Source organism: Lepidochelys kempii, chromosome 7 (genome assembly GCF_965140265.1).
Source record: "Lepidochelys kempii isolate rLepKem1 chromosome 7, rLepKem1.hap2, whole genome shotgun sequence".
Lineage (NCBI taxonomy): Eukaryota > Metazoa > Chordata > Testudines > Cheloniidae > Lepidochelys > Lepidochelys kempii.
The window spans coordinates 97,126,096-97,148,243 of NC_133262.1; the positions used below are offsets into that span (position 1 = coordinate 97,126,096).

A 22,148-nucleotide genomic window follows, 5' to 3' on the forward strand; every position below is an offset into this window, starting at 1 on the left:
CTCTGATTGGAGCAAATCTTGAAAAGTTCACACCTGCCCAAACTGAGCAAAATCTCAACTGTAATGCTTACAAAACATAAAAGTGCAAGTTAACTAGGGTTGCCAGCTGAGTGGGCTGTTAAAAGTCCGGTTGGCAAGGGGCTGGCAGGCTCCCTATCCGGCTCCATGCGGCTCCCGGGAAGTCTCTCTGGCTCCTAGGGGAGGGGCAGCCACGGGGGCTCCGTGCACTGCCCCCTCCCCGAGTGCCAGCTCTGCAGCTCCCATTGGCCAGGAACAGCAGTCAGTGTTTGCTGTGGGGGCAGCGCGCAGAACCCCTGGCTGCCCCTCCCCCTAGGAGCCAGAAGGATATGCTGGTCGCTTCCCAGGAGTCACCTGAGGTAAGCGCCACCCAGAGCCTGCACCCCCTCAGCCCCTCCCACACCCCAACCCCCTGCCCCAGCCCTGAGCACTCTCGCACACTCCATACCCCTCAGCCCCAGCCTGGAGACCCCTCCTGCACCCCAAGCCCCTCATCTTCAGACCCACCTCAGACCCACATCCGTAGTTGGAGCCCTCACCTCCCTCCTGCACCTCAAACCCCTCATCCCCAGCCCTACTTCTGACCCACACCCCTAGCCAGAGCCCTCAGCCCCCCTCGCACTCCTAATCCCTCAGCCCCAGCCCAGAGCCCCTACCCCCAGCCGGAGCCCTCACCCCCTCCCGCACCTCAGCCCCCAGTCCAGAGCCCCATCCTGTACCCTGAACCCCTCATTTCTGGCCTCACCCCAACCCCCTTCCCCAGCCTGGTGAAAATGAGCTAGTGAGTGAGGGTGGGGACAGCGAGTGATGGATGGAATGAGTTGGGGTAAGGCCTCAGAGAATGGGAGAGGCCTTTGGAAGGGACGGAGCAAGGGTGTTAGGTTTTCTGCAATTAGTAAATTAGCAACCCTAATGTTAACCAATTTGAAAAAGTAAAAAACTGTAATGTGTCAGCACTCAAAGATGTCTAACCTATACAACTCAATTGTGGAAGAATGATAGATTCAGGAAGCAAGAAGTGGAGCACAAAGGAGCTGCTTCTGTCCCCCTGTGTTTTCTGTAGTCACAGCTTCATGCCAGCAACCCAGAAATGTGAGAAAGGTGCTTGGTTTGACAAGAGAAGACTCTTTAAAGCTGCCATTTCCTGATCACTGCATGATGTCCCACTCACACTACCATCCATCTAACTGATTTACATACTTGTCTCCCGGCACTGCCTGCAGAGAGGTATTTTCAGTTGCAGTAAACTGTAATGAATAAGGATTTTGGAGGCAGCAATTTTAAATCTGATTCATTCTATCCCTTTTATAGATTTTAATGTAACTCGGCATTTTTCTTATTTAGGAGTAAAGTAAAAAGTCTTTCTGATTTACATAACAACAATAATAAGTAAAGCTTCCTTTTTCTTAGCTCAAAAGAAGAAAGCTAGTACAATTGTGATGGATGATAATCGAGGTGGAAGCCTACAAATGGAATCATCCTTACCCATTAAATCATTCTCTCTTGAAAGAGATTTACTCAGAACATTAGCAGAAATAAGATTCATTAATGCAGAGGTTGGTAAATGCTACAGCTGTAATATTCATTTTTTGTGTCCTCCATCCTTGGCTTTATCTATAGTGCTGGTATACATTCATCTTAAGGAATGATGTGCCAAATATTAGAGATTGTAAACAATAACTAATGTGTTTGCAGAGCAACTAAAAAAAATTAGTTTCATGAAGCTAATGTCTAAGAAGTTTCCATTTAAAGTAAGTATACTAATGTTTTCCGTGTCAGTACAGATAATGTATTTCTCAGTGAATTTATTGCAAATGTTTGACAACTGCCCATAGAGCCCTGGAGTTTTAAAATTTCACTGAGATAAGGTGTGGTGGTTGTTTTTTTTTTACAGGAATTATGTTAAATTCATTGTCAGGTTATAAGGAATTTGAAGGACTACATTTAATATATTTTGTGATAAATTGCTATATGCCTAGACAGTATTTGACAAAATTGTGCAGCTAATATTTTCTTGTAGAATTGAGACTGTGACTTGAGCAGAAGCCAGTCTCTATTTTCAATGTGATATGGTTTGATGAAATTGCAGTTTCATATATATGTTTTCTATATATATTTCTAGGTGACTATTCATTTGTTAAGATTGGAGGGTGTTCAGCTGAATGACCATGCTGTTCCGCCTGAAGATACAAGCCAGCATCCCACAGGATATATTTCCAAACTTCCTGAACATGATCCAGATTGGATAACATACAGGTGTTTTTCTTTAATCTGTACCAAACCCTGGGGCCTTTGGCAAATTCTGTTTGATGATCACACCATGAAGATATTTTCAAAAGTTGTTACTTCTTAAAATAAAATCCATTGTTATCAAATGGTTCATTTTCAAAGGCATGGATTCTAGTGGGAAAAGAGAGAGAAGCTAAAGGAAAAGGTTTTAAGTGGCAGTTTCTGAGTTGGCTCCATTATGGAATAGCTACTGGCATACACTCTTGCAATGAACATTTTAACTGTCAGACCTAAGAAGCTTATAGCCACACAAAAACTCTTTAAAGCTAAGGTTAACTGTGCTGTCCATTTAAAAAAAAAATAGGATTTCATAGTTTAAAAAAAACATAATTGCCAAAACTCAGAAAATTTTCTGTTCAAATTCCAAAACCAATGTATTCCATTCTGTCTTTTTCTGTACAATGCCCGTCACTGTAATAATATCTGAGCATCTATGTAAATACATAATAAATTACTTAAGTTGGAAAAACTTCCTCTCTATTCCCTCCATCCAAAGGGAGTGAAATGAAGAGAAATTAATTTCAGGTTTCTTTTTTTCTCCCACCTCCATAAATGCTATTAAGTTATTTGTTTCTGTTTAAAATCAAGGGAGAAAGGGATCTATGTAGTAAATTTTACCTTTGGAACTGAAGTCCTTTCAAGGAGATTATAATGTTCCTGAAGGCCACCTCTAATAACTTGTAAGTTGGCATTCAAACTTGGGGAAAAACAAAAACAAAAAAGTGTATGCTCATACTCACTGAGAATTAATGAAAAAAAGACATGGAATTTCTTAAAATAGGATGGTACTGAATTATGATTAGACATTAAAAAGGATCAAAATCAAAGTGAAAAAAATATCTTTTTTTTTTTAATTCTTGCCTCAGAAATAGATGTCTGCTTAACATCAAACTTTAAAAGAAAAGTTCACCTCTGGGCATAAATTACACGAGAAATTGTCTGTAAAGCAGATTTTTTTTTCATATTTTTAGAGGGGGTTGTGTGGGGAAACATTTATCATCTTTTTTAAAATGGAACTTTGACCATGGCATTACTATCATGACGCCATAATGAAGGAATGGGTACTGAGGTAAAAAACAAGACAACCTTTCTTAGGTATGTTTGAAGTTCCTTGAGATCCTCAGATGGAAAGCTCTGTAGAAGTTAAGATTATCATCATCATTCATTATAATATATTAATATATAATGCTGAAAGTTTTAGGCTGAGGGACAGTAATTTCCACTACAAATTTTATATATTTATACTCTGAAAAACTGAGAGTGAAGAGTAACCATTTCCTAGCAAGTATATATATATCCCTGAGTAAATTCTCTTCTTCCCTTCATTTCCTTCCCTCTCTTCTGTTTCTGTTCTCTTTTAAATAATAAAATTGGAGGGACACATTGACCCTTTATACCGGGGTGGGCAAACTTTTTGGCCCTGAGGGCCACATCGGGGTTCCAAAACTGTATGGAGGGCCAGATAGGGAAGGCTATGCCTCCCCTAACCCTATCCTCCACCTCCCACTTCCCACCCCCTGACTGTCCCCCCAAGAACCCCAACCCATCCAACCCCCCCAACTCCTTGTCCCCGACCACCCGCACCTGGGACCCCCTGCCCCTAACCACTCCACCGGGACCCCACCCCCTATCCAACCTCCCACGCTCCCTGACTGCCCCAACCCCTATCTAAACCCCCAACCACTATCCAAACCCCCCTCTAAAGCCCCTTTCAGAATACAGCCCTGCGAACATGGGCAGAGGACTCGGGAGGAGCAAGGGCAGCCACGCAGCCAGAGAGAAGTTGCGGTTTCCCCTTTAAAGCTCCGCTTCTCTCCGGCCATCTGCACGGCTGCCTGGTGCTCCTCCTGAGTCCTCCACCCGCGTTCACCACACTTCTGCCATCCGCACCGCCCGCCTGCTCCCCTGAGGTTGCAGGTGAGCCTCCCTTCCTGCTGTCCCTTGCCCCCACAGTGCAGCCCCTCCTGCACTGGTGGCACGGCGCGCTGAGGCTGCGTGGGAGGGGGAATATCAGGGGAGGGGCCGGGGGGTTAGCCTCCCTGGCTGGGAGCTCAAGGGCCGGGCAGGATGGTTCCTTAGGCCAGATGTGGCCCAGGGGCCATAGTTTGTCCACCTCTGCTTTAGACTGATAATTTGCTGCCGAAATTATGGTTTCCTGTTGAGTATCTGAAATCACTGTCTTTGATGTACCAATATGCCGCAAGATCCTTTGTGCTGGCTGCTGTTGAACATGAAAGGAGAAGATGCAGTAGTCAGCTGAAAGGATGCGGAGGTACATCATGACCCTGAGAATACCAGTACTTGTTGCAACTTAGTGGTACGAACAAGTTGAGTACAGTACGTTAGCCCTTTCTAAAAAGCAATGGAGGGAGGAAAAGGGATTTTGAGACAGGTTTACTGTTGCCATCCTGCTTTTATCTCTGCCTTTATCTCCCTGCTTTTATCTCTAATTCTCTTCCCTGCTCCAATCACAGGTTAGAGCAGCCCAGGGGATGATCCAATGTGCCAGCTGACTATCGTCCGCAGGGAACAATTCACCAGTTGAGGAATGCTTCAGCCATACTAACTCTCCACCTCTCTTTGGTCACTTCATGCCCATTCATACCCCCTTCTCCTATAGTTTTTGGGAGAGAGACTTAGGAGCTCTGTTGGATGTATGCTTGATGGGGGCCTATGGCCAGTCTCTACTCCCTTTACACTGTCTGAGCAATGCACAAGGAGTAGAGGACAGCAGAAAATCTGCTTTTATTTTTGATACTGGTGAATATTTAAAAATATTTTGACTACTGTGCAGATTTGGAAAGAGGCCAGTAATAGGGGACACAGGAGACCTGATTCTCTTCCAAGATCTGCCACTAACCGCTGTGTGACCTTGGGCAAGTTAATGCATCTCTCTGTGTACCATCCCACCATTTGTCTGTTTTGTGTAATTATATTATTGCAGAAGGGACTGTGTCTTACACTGTCTGTCTATACTAGCATAGTAAAACCCTGATTTCAGTTGGGGGCTGTAGGCATTGCAGTAATACAGTTAACAACAATGAAATGTTTTGGTCAGATGAATGAAGCAATCAGATTCCATGTGGCCATGTAAGGCTGTATAAAAATGTTAGCTGTATTTTGAGTTATGCTGCCTTGAGATTAATAAGTGGAGTGTGCATCCTCAAAACTGATTTTATAGTTAAAAGATTTGTTTTATTATTGTATTACCGTGAAGCACTTGGGGGAAAATGACAGGTTTCAGAGTAGCAGCCGTGTTAGTCTGTATTCGCAAAAAGAAAAGGAGTACTTGTGGCACCTTAGACTAATAAATTTGCCACAAGTACTCCTTTTATTTTTTGGGGAAAATGTTATCTTAATTAAAAATGAAGCAAAGAATTCCAAACACCTGGGGATATTTTAGAAGGCATGGAGACATGCATTTGTTAAATAAAAAATACATTTGATGCATGGGACATGACATTGTGAACCCCTGCCACTGAAAATACTGCTTGGAAGTTCCTGGCACCATGTATCAGGTTTGCAGCAGGAAGGTCAGAGTGGCTCAGCAATATTTCATGTAGTGGAGGGACACTCTCAGTTCAGATAAATTAGCATAGACCCTGAAGAAGCTAAAGTATGTGGTGGGTCCTTATTAAAATAATTAGGGCATCCTCTGGCCGTCTTTATTCAATATGCTCTCAGGAAAAGCTTTCATTAAAGAAGGATCTAAAAAGAAATAATTAAAGACACATCAACTAAGGGATGCTAATACTTCTACTCACATTCAATTTCATCATGATTTGAAGCTTAAAGTCTCTATGATTAGACAATGCTTCCTCCAGTATAAAAAATTGCTGTTCTACTTTTAGGAGTGTATGCGCCTTGGTGCCACAAGATTGCAACTAGAAAGTAAAAAGAAAAGGAGTACTTGTGGCACCTTAGAGACTAACCAATTTATTTGAGCATGAGCTTTCGTGAGCTACAGCTCACTTCATCGGATGCAAGCTCATGCTCAAATAAATTGGTTAGTCTCTAAGGTGCCACAAGTACTCCTTTTCTTTTTGTGAATACAGACTAACACGGCTGTTACTCTGAAACTAGAAAGTAGTGAGCATTTGGCTACATGTAGAGCCCATCAGGGATTCGAGTGTTTCGTGAGAGGGACTGTGTCCCAAACCAGCCTTAGTTCCTTTGCTGTGTCATAGGCAATATGTGTCAGAAACATCTTCTTTACATCAGTTGTATTGACCTTGAACTCATCTATCCCTCTCCTTTTGTTATTTTGAGGATACTTGTGTTTATACTGTAATTTTTAGTCTACTATGCAAATAATTATTTTTAGAAGTATGCTGATGCAGATTCCAAACTGCTTGCTAACTGTACTGCTGCAGAATTCTCGACAGTCTTCTTCATGTTATCAAGTGATTTTGGACTATTCCCCTCTGTGGAGTTCTAGGGTTCCAAGCTAGTTTTACATCAATTCCTTTACTTCTCATTTTCAATCAACTATATGGCACGAGGGGAAAAAAAAGCCATTTAAAGATGTGAGATGTGGCACCAAAATGTCCTTGACAGTTCCAGACATATGCTGAGCAGTTAAGCTTTTTCACCCCACTGTCCCCAGACCAGTGACACTAGAAGTAGTGGGAGAATGTTTTCCTAGGCAGCAAGCACTTAGCTATGTACGACACCTGTCAGAAAGATGTGCTTCCATGCATGTGCTCAACCTAGACGGAACAGTAGTTATGAGCCTGCTGTATAGAAAGTACAATAGTTATGGACTTGATGCAGAAATTACTGGATTGATTCTATGATTTGTATTATGGAGGAGGTCAAGACAGATTATCATAATGGTCCCTTCTGGTCATAAAAATCTATGAATTCTTGATACATGTGCAGCATTGGGGTGCCCTCCTGTGCACTTTAACCTAACTATCCAGATAGGCAAGCTAGGAATGTGCTGCAAAATTAAATGGACACTAAAAATCTATATTCAATTATAGTTTTAACCTGAAGTTTGTAATGAGCTCTGGGACTGAGACATGGACTCATGGACACTTTATAAGGTGCCCTGGGGATAAGACACTAGATTTGGATTATGGAACACGCTGTTTGCATTATTTTGGATGACAGTAGTGTTTTAGCGTTCTGGAGACTGATGTTCCTTATGTTGATTTTCCTTCTTCTCTCTTCCCCCCATCTATTTCATATTTAAAAAACAAACAAACAATTAGAAAATTCCATACAAAATACTGTGTTTAAAAAATGGTTGCTGGGTCAAGCAAGAGTGCTTGTAAATTCTAGTTCTTAGAATATATTCGTTTTGGTTTTGTAGTTTTGGAATAATAGCTACTTAATATTAATTTTATAGTATCTGGATAGACCACTTATCCCAATATGCTATGGAAAACTTTCTGCGGGCTGCAGAAATGGGAGAAGAGTTAAATGAGGCCTGGATTGTTCACAACACAGTGGTGTATGTCTTAAATCACAATAAACATCTTATAGCTTCAGGAAGACAGCGAGAGATTGTTGAGTCCCTGCAGAGTCTTCTCAGTGCAATCAAGAATACTGGACACAGTGGGTAAGTATGATGGTTGAGTTTGATTATTACCTTTCTCTTTTCTATTAAGCCTTTTATGAAGCTAAAAATAAATTCTAAAAATATTTTTTCACTAATCATAAATCACTTTTTCATTGTGCCATATTCCAATAGCACTAAAGAAATGTTGTTAGTGTTTTATTTGATTTGTGCATGGATATTTGAGATGGTATAGTGGATTAGTTGGTTTAAAATGAAGTTCCCCAGTCTAACACTGCATGATATTCACTCTGCCCTGTCTAAACCTTATTAAAGAGTGACTATACAAAGCTGATCTGGTCTTTTTAGTTTGGAGTGGCAGCAGGGCTTCTGTGGCTAATCAAAAGGAAAAGCTTACTCTGCACCCTGTCTTGCCAAAGCAGGGTGCCCTGAAATGTATTCACTTGATGTCCATCTCTTTCAAATTTAATGCATTATATTTGTTGTAAATGTTTAATAATCAAAGCAAGTGTGGTCTATTAATTTTTATGAATGTAAAAGCTTTGTAAAATTTAAAGCGGGGGGAGGGAAAGAAAGTAAAAGGAAAACACACAGTAGTTGGTTGCAGTCCAGGGGATATCCATAAACCTGTAACTGCCATTAAATCATCACTAAAGTCTGAATAATTAGTATCAGTAAAGATCCAAGTCAGGCTTCACTGAACATGATAAGGAGAGGAATGCAGTGTAGGAATATCTTCTCTTATAAGATCTGGTATAAAGAATCCCATCTTGCCTCTGAAATTGAAAACTCATGAATGGGAACAAAAAGTTAGTACAATAGCTTTAATCACTATCTCTTTGCAAAAATGTGTTAACTCTAACTTGTACCATATGTAGTTGCCATTCTTAGTTTTGAGCTAATCACTTAGAATCTTGGAGACCCAGAAGAAAGTTTTTCAATAAAAACAAACAGGTATTGTTGATACTGATATGGAGGAAGTGAGGATGCTGTTGATTATCGGAGAGATGGAATTTTGGATGAGGAATATGGCAATACCAGTACTGCTAGCATTTAGGAAGAATGCAACAGTGATGATGGGGACTCCATCACTGACAGTGGCAATACTTTATTAAACCACAGGTGGCAGAAAAAAAAGGATGCCTGACTTATGGCAAAAAGTCAAATAAAAAAATTAAACTCCATTTACTACTTCTGGTACTCACTTTCTACAATATGTGCCTTAATATTGTTTCCAGTAGTCTACACAGAAGAACATTTTTTTCTCAGATTAGAGTACGCCAAGGAAGCAGTAATCATCTTTTGTTCTGGAGTCACCTTTGCCAGGACCTCATGTAGTTATGTAAAATGCACATTAACGGGGAAAGAAAAGTTAATAATAGGGGCACCACAGCTACTGTGAGATCTGTGCTTTACCAGAAGGAATATCTGCTATAGCTGTTGTTAATTGCAACTCAACAATTGATTGTTGTAGAAATTAATGCAATGTTACAAATAAAGAAGTGTGATTTCACATAAGAGGAGTTGACATAAGAGTGTTTTTGTGCAAATACTCTTATTAATACAAGTGAGAGCGTAGAGGAGTAATAAAAATCTTGAACTGATACATAGACAAAAGGTTTCATAAATAGAATATTTTCCAGGAAGCAATGGCGGATCTTAATGTAGAACACCTTGGAAAAGGACATTATGAAAAACCATGAAGGCTAAATTTAGCTAAGCTTAACTTTGGTATATTTTAACTTTTTCTCCAATGTGAAAGTGTTTCTTTAAGGTTATTTTGCAAATGTTTCATAAGTTTGCTTTCCAAGGGAAACTTAGAATTTAGAGAAGTGTTAATCATCTTTCTGTGCCATCTTTATTTTACTCTAAGGAGATGTTTCTTACACTTCGTCTTTTTGTTTTGTCTTTCAGAAATACTGTTGTTTTGGTGATGTTATGTAATGCTTTGGCTCGAGGCCTAATTCTTTGTTGGATTCCAAAATCAGTTTTGAAAACTGATGAGAAGAAAAAGATAGATGCAGCAACAGACAAAAGTAAAAGGTCCTCAATAAAGGGGCTTGAAAAAACAAACAGTGTCCAACCTTTGTCAGTGGATCCAAATGGACTCCCTGATATTAAAGCGGCCTTAGAGGTACAAAGTTCTCATTGCTCTGTTTCCTATCAAACCACTATATTTGGAGGGGGAAAAAACCTCTCCCCACCATACACACACACAAGTACACACTCACAGCTCAAGTTGGAAAATTAGAGCCTTTATCCTTTAACTCAGTTGCCTCATAGAGATGTTAGACAGATAGATATGCGGTATTCTCAGCATACCCTCTGAGGAATGCATTGTATTCATAACAAGTGCTGGGCTATGGATTCATGTTCTAAGTTTAATTTTATTCTTGGATTTTAGGTTTGTGAATTTGCCCTGAATTTGACAAATAGAAACATACCTAATGAACTGGTACCTATTGCTGTACGACAACAGATCATTGCTACCTGGGTGAAAGCAAAACAGTTACTTCAGCAACAAATTGGGCATAAACTTGGAACTGATGATGAGGTATAGATTCTGTGAAATCATATGTGAAAAATGAATACATATAACATACTTAACTATGGAAAATATGAGAATATGTACACTTTTTGAATGCAATATGGAAAATAAGATTTGGTTGTTCCCATTAACACGTTACAAAGGACAACTAGTTTTTTGCATGGGGTGTAGAAATGACTCTCTTGAGTTTATTTTATTTCTACCTTCCGTTTTTAGCTACAAGAAATAAATAGCGGTAACTGTCATATGATGACATCATAACTATACCATCTTTTAAAGATATACATTTATAGAGTTATAAAATGCTAAGAGACCTCAAGCATATTTCAATAAACATATAATATTGATATTTGCATTATATAAGTAAGAATATTATTATTAATTTGAATTATATTATTAATTTGAATTTTTGTTCTTGCTGGTGTATTTCAATGGGAATGCCTGTTTTAAATAAAAACATAAAAATAAAATATATCTAATAAAACCATGATCTCAGAATTTTGTAGCATATATATGTATATATATTCATTGTATAGTTGCTATTCTCTTTCATATTAAAACTATTGGAGTTTTGATTTGACAGGAGTTATGAATGAAATTAAATGTATAAAAACTATAAAAATTTACATTTTAGGAACACAGTAAAAAACAGGTGAACAGTTTTTCTTTTAGCTAAATGACCCTTTAATGCCAATGAGAGTTCTACATATATATTCCCAAACATAGTTAAAATATATCCTTTGTCTAATTAATGAATTTACATTATTTTATAATGTTTATATCTGCATAAAGTTTGGAATAAATGTGAAATTGCTTGCTTCTCAGACTGGCGAGGGACAAAATCCAATCACAAAAGTTCTTGTTGCTTTGGAAATGTACTCATGTAATGGCTTGGGGCTCATGGACTTTATTGTTCCCAGTTTGTCTCAGGTATTTAGCTTTATTTTACTAGGTTTTTCTTGTGATAATATGTATGTCTACATACTGTAGATGTTGCTGGTATCTTTCTGTAATCTCTGTTTTGCATAGTTGGATACAAAATTATTTCTGTTAGAGAGCTATACTGTTTTTTATTTTCTTTTAAAACTTTTTAAAGTTAAGGTAATGATCACAACAATTAGTAAATTGACATCCCTGGAGATTAAATCTCTACATTTAACCACAAAATGGGTACAATAAAATAGTGGGAGTGCAAGATTCCCCCTGATATTCTACCAAGTTGTGCTGGGAGCTGCCAGATTCTGGTAAAGCTGCATTCAACATCAGACCACACTTCTGGCCTCTCATCTCTGTGGCAAAGATGACAACTTAACAGATGCTCTGTGCTGAAAATACTGTACAAAAACCCAAACCAACACATACCTCAAGCATTCTCTAGTCACTTCTTGAGGTCTTGAGAGTGGGGCACAAATAGAACCTGTGGCCATTTAAGGGAACATGAAGAGGTTTTCATTATTTGTGTCTCAGGAAGGCAGTAATGCATCACTATCCACAATTTCTTTAGTATGTGACTATTTGTTTTGGGGCAGATTTTGCCACCATTATTCATGTTGATTAGTGCCATTCTCCAAATGTAACCCCATTGAGTTACTAAGCATGAGTCAGGGTGACAGAATCTGGCCTATATCCCAAGATGTCAAAGTTGTCTTTGAGTTCTGTCAGTCTATTTTGTAGTCATATCTGTATACCATCCACAGTACAGGGTATCAGCTGTATCCCCCAGTTTCAGGGCAGGGCTATACTCCCCCTCCATGGTCCACCAAGGGCACTGACTTCAGGCTTCTGGCTCTCAGCAATTACCTCTTTTGGTGGAAACTCACATCTCTCTCCCTCCTGACCAGGGACTTAAAGGTGGCACAGTTCCCTGCTGTACACTTGGATATCCCCACCAAGCCAGACTGCCCAAAAGGCCTGTGCCTTCACTTTGCTTTCCCTTGGAGGGCTATGACTAGTGTATTCCCTCCAGTTTTAAGCTCCTTATAAGCAAACACATTTATCCTTGAGGTAGAAGCATTACATAGAAAACATATTAAAAAAGAAAAACTACATTCATGCTAAAAAGCTTACCAGAGGTCACCCTCAGTTCCAACCTCTTGCTCTTGTAAGTTTCAGGCTTTTAAAAACCACAAGTGGATATTAGTACATATCCATCTTAGAACCAGAACCCAGACTGGGCAGATCAGCCATTTTTTTTATACAGCTTGAGCCTTTAATCGTGGCCTTGTGTAACAGGTAATTGGCAGACAAACCCTCTTCTCAGGTCATAGCTTCAAAAGTCTTGATTTTTGTATAACGAGAGTTGGGAAATTTTGCATTATCCTTGCTGTAGGGTTTGCCCAGGAAATCCAATTAACACTTATTGTCCCAAAGTTCGTACATGTCTAGCACATTTTCAGTGTAGTCATTTAAATTCCCAAATCTCACAACTGCCCCCAGAGAGGTTACACATGATCACAGCCCACAATAATATATAAACTTAGTACAGTAAGGTCTTCTAAGGATACCATGAGAAATTAAGAACATAAGAATGGCCATACTGTGTCAGACCAATGGTCCATTTAGCCCAGTATCCTGTCTTCTGACAGTGGCCATTGCCAGACGCTTCAGAGATAACGAACAGAACAGGACAATGTTGAGTAATCCATCACCTGTTATCTAGTCCCAGCGTTTGGCAGTTGTAAGTTTAGGGACACCTGGAACATGAGGTTGCGTCCCTGAGCATCTTGGCTAATAGCTGTTTATAGAGATATCCTCCAGGAACTTACCTCATTTTTTTAACCTAATTTTTTTTATCTTTCACAAGATCCCTTGGCAGTGAGTTCCAGAAGTTGACTGTTGTATGAAGAAATACTTCCTTTTGTTTGTTTTAAACCAGTTGCCTATTAATTTCATTTGGTGACCCTTAGTGCTTGTATTATGGAAAGGGATAAATAACACTTTTCTATTCACTTTCTCCACACCAGTCATGATTTTATAGACCGCTGTCATATCCCCTCTGAGTTGTCTCTTTTCAAAGCTGAACAGTCCCAGTCTTTTTTTGTCTCTCCTTGTATGGAAGGTGTTCCATATCCCTAATCATTCCCGTTGCCGCTCTCTATACCTCTTCCAATTCTAATATATCTATTTTGAGATGAGGCGACCAGAATTGTATGCAGTATTCATAGTGTGGGTGTACCATGGATTTATACAGTGGCTTTATGATATTTTCTGCCTTATTATCTATCCCTTTCCTAATGGTTCCTAACTGTTAGCTTTTTTGACTGCTGCTGCACATTGAGCGGATGTATTCAGAGAACTATTCATGACTTCAAGATCTCTTTGAGTGGTAACAGATCATTTAGACCCTATAGTTTTGTATGTGTAGTTTGAATTACGTTTTTCAATGCGCATTGCTTTGCACTTATCAGCACTGAATTACATTTGTCATTTTGTCACGCAGTCACCCAGCTAGGTGAGATTCCTTTGTGAGTCTTTGCAGTCATCTTAGGACTTAACTATCTTGAGGAATTTTGCATCATTTGCAAATTTTGCCACCTCACTATTCAGCCCTTTTTCCAGATCATTTTATGAACATGTTGAACAACACAGGTGCCTGTACAGAACCTTGGGAGACCCTTATGTTTACCACTCTCCATTGTGAAAACTGAAAACTACCCTTTGTTTCCTGTCTTCTAACGAGTTGTTGATCCATCTGAGGACCTTCCCTCTTATCCCATACTGTTTAGTTTGCTAAAGAGCCTTTGGTGTGGGACCTTGTCAAAGGCTTTCTGAAGGTCCACGTACGCTATGTCAACTGGATCACCCCTATCCACATGCTTGTTGACTCCCTCAGAGAATTCTAATAGATTGGTGAGGCATGATTTCCCATTACAAAAGCCATGTTAACTCTATCCCAACATATCATGTTTGTGTGTGTCTGATAATATTGTTCTTTACTATAGTTTCATCCAGTTTGCCTGGTACTGAAGTTATTCTGACCAGCCTGTAATTGTGTGGCTTTTTAAAAAAATTAACATTACATTAGGTACCCTCCTGTCATTTGGCACAGTGGGTGATTTAAGTGATAGGTTATGTACCACAGTTAGTAGTTCTGTTAGTAGAGTTCAGAACTCTTCGGTGAATATCGTCTTGTCCTGGTGATGTATTGCTCTTTAATTTATCATGTTTTTCCAAAACCTCCTGTACGTCTCAGTCTGGAACAGTTCCTCAGATTTGTCACTTAAAAAACCTGATTGTTTTACTTAAAACAGTCTTTGCTATTAGTTTTTGTGTTCATAGCCAGTTGCTCTTCAACTGTCCCTAAAGATTGGATTCTTAGTAGGCATAAGTCTCCACAGAGTTCATGAGATCTAGGTCTTGATGGCTGAGCTCGCGTACCCAGTTTCATAAACGAAAATGATGCTGCAACCCCCCAAAATCCTGACTAAATTTCCCCTGTACCAATCCACCAACCAACTCAGTAATTTTCACTAAGCTTTACTCAAATACCAGGGAATTCAGGTTACATGGTCTGTATGTTAAGAAGACCCTTAGCTACTATCTAGACATATAACTAAGCCTATATATAAGTATCCTTGCTGTTTGCAGAAATGTTGCACACCATTAACTATAGTTCTTTGAGTAAATTGTCCCACAGATCCTCAGGGCCAGCTTAAAGATTCAAATGATAATTTTGTTAGTTTCAGAAACAGAATATAATGTTGAATGCACCATTTTTAAAATCTGACTCCTCTTATTTGGCTCTAATAGAGGTTCCAGTAGGTGAAAGAATTAAAAATAAAGTTGGAAACCTCAGTCCTTCTGTTTGGCATTCAGCACCAAGCCCCAATACACGTCTTCTTTTTAGAAGATTCTGACTTAATGTATGGATTGCAGGCATATGCCAAGAGTAGGAATCTATGCCAACATGCATCCGACGAAGTGGGTATTCACCCACAAAAGCTTATGCTCCAATACGTCTGTTAGTCTATAAGGTGCCACAGGACTCTTTGCTACTTTTACAGATCCAGACTAACACGGCTACCCCTCTGATACTATGCCAACAGTGTTCTTCAAGAACTATAGTCATCATAAATAACTTTTCTTTCCCAATTCTAATTCTGTAGGTCACATTCCATATTTTTCTTTGCCTGTAATTAGTAACTTTTTGTTTGTGTTGTGAACACAGTGTGTTTGATATTATACAAGATGCAAAGATAGATGGGCTGTGTTCCAAAGATTTTGCAATCTAAAAGACCAACAAAGAGAAGATAACTTTAAATTACTGTATATACATTTTTTAAAAGTTTGTGTTTGTGGGAATCAGGATGATTTGAATCAAAAAGGGTGGTGGGTCTGCAAACTGCTATTTGAATCAGGGCTTATCTTCTACACTGATAGTGAGAAAGTCATATCATATATGGGGCAGTACGAAGTGAAGGACAGAAATAGAATTATGTAATCATACCTTTATATATGTTGTTTTCTTTGAATCTTTACAAAGTTGTTGCATAACTTATAAAATATTTAATATATCCTTGCATACTGTGTATGAAAAGTGATTGACAATCAAAATTAGAGCATAAGAGAACATATTTCTTTTGCTATTATTTGCAGTTGGTGAAAATGACTTTAGAATGCAACTGGTCAGATCCATTAGTGGAATTGCAGACATTGACACGACTTACAAATTTTGCGTATGCATCACATGACCATGAAATAGTGATGACTTGTTCCCAAAGAACCTTACAACTAGATGATGCAGTTTTGTATGATACAGATGTGAAGAAACATGAAATGTAAGTATACAGAATTTTCCATGATAACATAAAATAACATCAAAGCATTCAGTAAGATACGTACATTTTTGTGATTATATAATCAAAATTGTTAGAGGTAAGGATCTGGTTTAAGGAGTAAAAAACTGTATTTAAGAGTAAAAGGTGATGAAACTTCCCTCTTACTCACTCTATTGTGGTTAGCAGTTCCAGCACTGTTTGAGCATTGAGGGCTAGATTATAACCTTACAATGCAGCCTGAGTAAGGAGCAATGCAGGAAGCAGATTGAGTGTCCTTGACTCAGTTCAAGAAAACATGTAAACACATGCTAAAGGCCCATTGAAGTAAATCATATGCTTAAAGTTAAGCATGTGCTCACCTAAATTAGGGCCTCTAACATTCACAATCTTGTTCCTGCTTTCACTTCATTCCAGGTGGAAGGTAATCTGTGCTAGCCCTTCTGGTGATGCAGGATTGTGTCCCTAACTGCACTGGGTTTGATGCATGGACTGAATTTACGCAGTTTGGAGGTGGTGCCAAGACTGCCCACATCTTTGCTCATCCATTCCCTGACCACTTCTGTGGGAGGAGGAGCCCGAGCCCAGTGGCAGCTACTCTTTCCCCACATGGGGGATGGAGATGGAGGTAGCCCATATAAGATGGGCTTTGTCATTTATGTTGCAGTACCTAGGTGCAATGAGACTGTTAACAAAGGAGTTGAAGTCTGAAAACTGGCTTCATATCTGGGATTAAGGCAACTTCCACACTAGATTGAGGATCTGCTGATACAGTCCTATCATCCAGAAAGGAAGATCCCCAGATGTATAAATGCAGCCCAAAAAGGAAATGTGTTTTGACCAAAAATGGATGAAATTAGCCCAGTTAATAATGTTTTTATACTGTCAGGGGAAAAGGTAATTCTGGATGGAAAATTTTGAGCATAATTAAATGCTGACATTAACCTTAACTGGAAAAACATGTGCTCTTTATCAGCTGCAGCCATTCACTAGGAAATTGACTTTCTACATTTTTTTCAAATCTTTCAGCAAAATGAGACATTCAAATAAATAGAGATCTTGAATATCATAGATAGAGAGCAGCTCTCTGAAGGCTTTTCAATTCATAAAACAATGAATGGATAAAATATTTTCATCTTTGACACACAACTTTAGTCCAGGATGTGTCAATTTCTCCCGTGTAAATGCAAACAATACTCATTTTTCATTTTGGTATGTTAAAGAGCAACATTAGGGTAAAATACGGCTTAAATTTGCTTTGGTTTTCATTTTTTCAGTGTAAAAGTGAACGGTGGAACACTGGTAACCTCTAGTGGTCATAATCATTATTGCATAATAGTTTTTGCTCTAAAGGGTAGGTGCTAGGCCAGGTGGACCTGGTAATGCAATAAAAGTAAGTTCACTTTGAAAATGTTTCTTTTTATTCTCTTCTATGCATACAGTTTGGTTTTTAAAAGTTTGCATAATATAGATACAACAGAATTTTTTTCCCTGCAAAAATACATATATTATCCTTTTTCTCTTAAAGCTTTGAGATCCAAATGTCTCAGAATGGAACATTTTTACATGATTTCTTTCTTTGCTTGAACTGACCTCTCTTTCAGTCCACCCCACCCTGAATAAATTCACAGGGAGAAGATCAGAAGTGGGCTCATCTGGAGCCTTGTACATAGTTCTATTGTTTAAAGTTGCTGCCTAAGTTTAAAGTTCTCACTAACAACTGTCAGTGTTTTTTAGAATCATAGAATGGTAGGACTGTAAGAGACCTCATCTAGTCCAGTCACATGCATGGTAGGACTAAGAATTACCTAGTCCATCCCTGACAGGTGTTTGTTTAACCTGCTCTTAAAAATCTCCAAATATTCAGATTCTACAACCTCACTAGGCAATTTATTCTAGTTCTTAACTGCCCTGACAGTTAGGAAGTTTCTCCTAATGTCCAACCTAAATCACCCTTGCTGCAATTTAAGGCCATTGCTTCTTGTCCTATCTTCAGAGGTTAAGGAACATAATTTTTCTCCCTCTTCCTTGTAACAACCTTTTATGTACTTGAAAACTGTTATCAGGTCCCCCCTCATTCTTCTCTTCTCCAAACTAAACAAACCCAATTTTTTCAATCTTCCCTCATAGGTCATGTCTTCTAGCCCTTTAATCACTTTTGATCTTTTTTGGACTTTCTCCAGTTTGTCCACATCTTTCTTGAAATGTGGTGCCCAGAACTGGACACAATACTCCAGTTGAGGCCTAATCAGAGAGGAGTAGAGCAGAAGAATTCCATCTTGTGTCTTGCTTACATCATTCCTGCGAATACATCCCAGAATGATGTTTGCTTTTTTTGCAACAGTGTTATACTGTTGACTCATATTTAGCTTGTGATCCATTATGACCCCTATATCCCGTTCCTCAGTACTCCTTCCTAGGCAGTCAATTCCCATTTTATATTATGCAGCCTTGGAAATACTTTGAAGTGGGAGGTCATAAAAGATTGTGGCCTAATCTTGGAGCCCCAGTAAAAGTCTGAATAGGGTTTTGCATTTGCGTGTGTGTGTGTGTGTATATAAAAAGAGAGAACAAGAGAGACAGAGAAAGCTGCATTAGTGTTAGGACATGTCTACATGTAGAGTGCTGCAGCGGCGCAGTATATCGATGCAGTTGCGCTACTGCCAGCATGTCTGGTGAAGATGGTCTATGCCAACAGGAGAAAGCTATCCTGTCAGCACCTCCGTGAATGGCAGAAGCTATAGTGGTGGGAGAAGCTCTCCCACTGACATACCGCTGTGCACACAAGCGTTCATGTTGGTATAACATATATAGGGCCCTACCAAATTCATGGCCAAGAAAAATGCGTCACGGACCGTGAAATCTGGCCTTCCCCTCTCCACCCCCCCATGAAATCTGTATAGTATAGGTAAAAGCACATGGAAGACCAGATTTCATTGGGGAGACCAGTGTTTCTCAAACTGAGGGTCCTAGCCTTAACATATTTTATCTCTGTAATGTATCCCTAATATAATTACAGTATTATTTTACAGAACCAGAAAGGTAGAGTATAAAAAGTATAGAGTAATGTTTGAGTGAAGCTACACCGCATATTAGTTTCATAATTTGGTATCTGATTATAAAAAAAAGTTTTCAAATTTAGTTTTTAGTTTTGGTAGAAACTGAATAAATGTTTAAGTAGAGTCTGTAACACCACCATTTTGTAAAAGACAAACAGTCAATGGGAATGGATGCATTCTCACTCTGAAAGATTAGAACACATTGTGAATTATTTGTCTTTATGCAGGGATGATTACACAGCAAGACAAGAAATGTTAAGCACTGCTGCTTGTATACAGGGGAGGAGTATCATGGAAAATTTGGCTGGAAAAAAACATTTGCGCTTAGCAGCATCAAAAGCCTTTGTTCAAAGTGCAAGGTATGTTGTATTTTGATGGGGCTCAGCAGAATAATTTAATGCAGCTTTAAATTTTGATATAATTCCTATTTTGGAATCAGATCAACATATTCTTCTTTTCCAAGAGGTGGCTTGTGGGCTGAAATACTTAACAAACGATCTTGTGATACCTTCCAGTTCAGAAAAATACTGAATACTCATGTCTCCCATATAGCTGGATGCTAGAGCTTCAAAATGAGTATCTTTAAAGTCACTACTAATCAATGAAGGTGAAGCCACAGATCCAAAATGAGGGAGAACCTATTATCTAATACAGGGATCGGCAACCTTTGGCATGCGGCTCATCAGGGAAATCCACTGGTGGGCCAGGACAGTTTGTTTACCTGCAGCATCCCACAGGTTCAGCCAGTCGCAGCTCCCACTGGCCACGGTTTGCCGTTCCAGGCCAATGGGGGCTGTGGGAAGCAGCGTGGACCAAGGGATGTGCCGGCGGATTTCCCAGATGGACCACGTGCCAAAGATTGCTGATCCCTGATCTAATAGTTGTAGGAAATAGTACTGGGGACAGTAAAAAATATCAGTCTTCCAAACAAAAGGAGAAAATAATTGGTCCCACTGGCAGTCAAAAGTAGATAGGATATGAATTTTTAATAGATGAGAATCTGAAGCTCTAACCTGAGACTGCCAATATTCCAGCTCTTTCCCTTCCATCAGCCAGTAAGAAGTGTGTGACAGGATAAGTTCGAGGAAACAGAATCTTTGGGGATATCCAGTTAAAGCAAACAATTCTGTGCTCTTTTAAATGCAAGTGATGAACAGAGACTTCTTCATACAAAATCAAGTGTTCTGTACTGAGTTTGGCATAGCTGGACAGAGATTCTAAGAGGGAAGCAAGAAATATTGTTTACAAAACATTGGCTATAATAATATATCCAGTGACAAGTTATATGAAAGGAAATACAGACTTAAAAAATGCTAAAATTGCATAGCTTTGTCAGAAACCATGACCATTCTGGTAAGCATAGTGAGCAAGCCTTAGGCATCATCATCTGGTAACAGTCTGTTATTTCACAAGATTCCTACTTACAGCTATATGATGGGATTTAAGCCACTGAGTAGAAAGATGACATGGTACCACAACTGGGAAAGAATTACTAATTTCAGGACACAAAAATAGCAATAGCATGGAATATTGTCACAGAAACTATTCTTGTATGGAACTAGGGACATTCAAGTTGTGTCTTCATATTACTTCAGTACTTCATTATACTGTGTGAAACCACATAGTAGTTTAAGAGGTTTTGTTTTTTTTTTGTTAAATGATACTGTAATGAGACATTAACATGGTTGGTAGACAAAACACAATAGTTTAAAAATAGAGAGTTTTGTTATGATTCCCAAGTACAAATTCAACAGTTTTAGTAATAAAGACTCTTCAAATGGGTTACAATTAAATATAACACATAGATGTTACTGATATCATATAAAAGGATATCTTTTTACTTATTTCTTACAGCCGCTATTTGTGGGTGTGAACATATTCATTACCCAAAATGGAAAATGCTTTCTATAGGGGTTAATTCAAAAGCCTCTCATCTGAGGGAGACATATATAAATCCTGATTAGGACACAAAGGGAGCTGAGTTGGGTGGTTCCATGGTTATGCTTAGCAGACATTGACTACAGCATGCAGTTCAGCATGAATGGCAGTCTTTTCTCAGTTTAATCATACTTTTCTCCCTCAGATATGCAGGTGAAACAGGAAACTGTACCCTTGTAATGCTGGCAGCTAGACACTTCTGGAATGCATGTTTACCTTTTATAGGTTCTTCACTAGACAGAGAACAGCTTAAAGAGCCCACAGAAACAATTCTCAAAAACATCATTAAAGCAGAATCTAAAATTAAGCAGGTAAGATTATCTAATAAGTAGCAATATTTTAGTGGAATTTACTGACCAGTTGTGATTTTGAAGCACAATGTTGCTTTATTTGAAACTAGGGATGTTTACTTCAGGATTCTCTTTCCTGCGGGAGAGGAGAAAACTTCGAGTTTATCAGTCTAGCATCTTTTATGAGCACTTATATTCCTCTCATCTGAACACACGTTGACGCACCTCATCAATAGCCTCTCAACTGGAACTGTTTTCTTCAAAAAGATTTGCTGCAACTTACAACTTTCAGGTGTCCCTTTCTGAGGTTTACAAAATGGTATTAATACAAAATATTAATATAAGAAAATATGGGAAAAATCAGCCAGTAACTTGCAGATTGGTGGTGATAGTTGGTCATAGTGCTCTTGATCTACAGGACATATACAAAGAAAATCTCCAGTGAACAGAGGTTCTTCTTCGAGTGCTCGTTCATGTCCATTCCAGTCAGGTGTGTGCATGCCGCATGCACGCCACCTGGAATACTTTTCCCTTAGCAGTGTCCATGGGATCGGCCTGGACACCTACTGGAGTTGCGCCTTCACAGCGCCAAATATAGGGCCCTGCCGACCCGCCACCGCCTTACTTCCTTCTTACCGCTGGTGATGGCTAGCTGGAACAAACTGTTGCTCTTGCATTGCAAGCACATTTGGGCAGTGTCCACTCTTT

At 39.2% G+C, this 22,148-nt stretch overlaps 1 protein-coding gene across 11 annotated transcripts in view; it reads left to right on the top strand.

The window, feature by feature from the left end:
• The window catches only part of CFAP46 (cilia and flagella associated protein 46), a 141,125-nt gene that overhangs the window by 43,298 nt on the left and 75,679 nt on the right, over positions 1–22,148 (top strand). For all 11 annotated transcript variants that reach the window (XR_012160032.1, XM_073353956.1, XM_073353952.1 and 8 more), the window contains 9 exons: positions 1,429–1,574; positions 2,141–2,274; positions 7,661–7,873; positions 9,746–9,965; positions 10,236–10,385; positions 11,205–11,309; positions 15,975–16,156; positions 19,440–19,571; positions 21,296–21,461. Coding sequence is in view for 10 of the 11 variants with exons in the window: in XM_073353956.1 (XP_073210057.1) it covers positions 1,429–1,574; positions 2,141–2,274; positions 7,661–7,873; positions 9,746–9,965; positions 10,236–10,385; positions 11,205–11,309; positions 15,975–16,156; positions 19,440–19,571; positions 21,296–21,461 (1,448 nt within the window). In the remaining variant the exon portion in view is untranslated. The remainder of the gene's footprint in view (positions 1–1,428; positions 1,575–2,140; positions 2,275–7,660; positions 7,874–9,745; positions 9,966–10,235; positions 10,386–11,204; positions 11,310–15,974; positions 16,157–19,439; positions 19,572–21,295; positions 21,462–22,148) is intronic.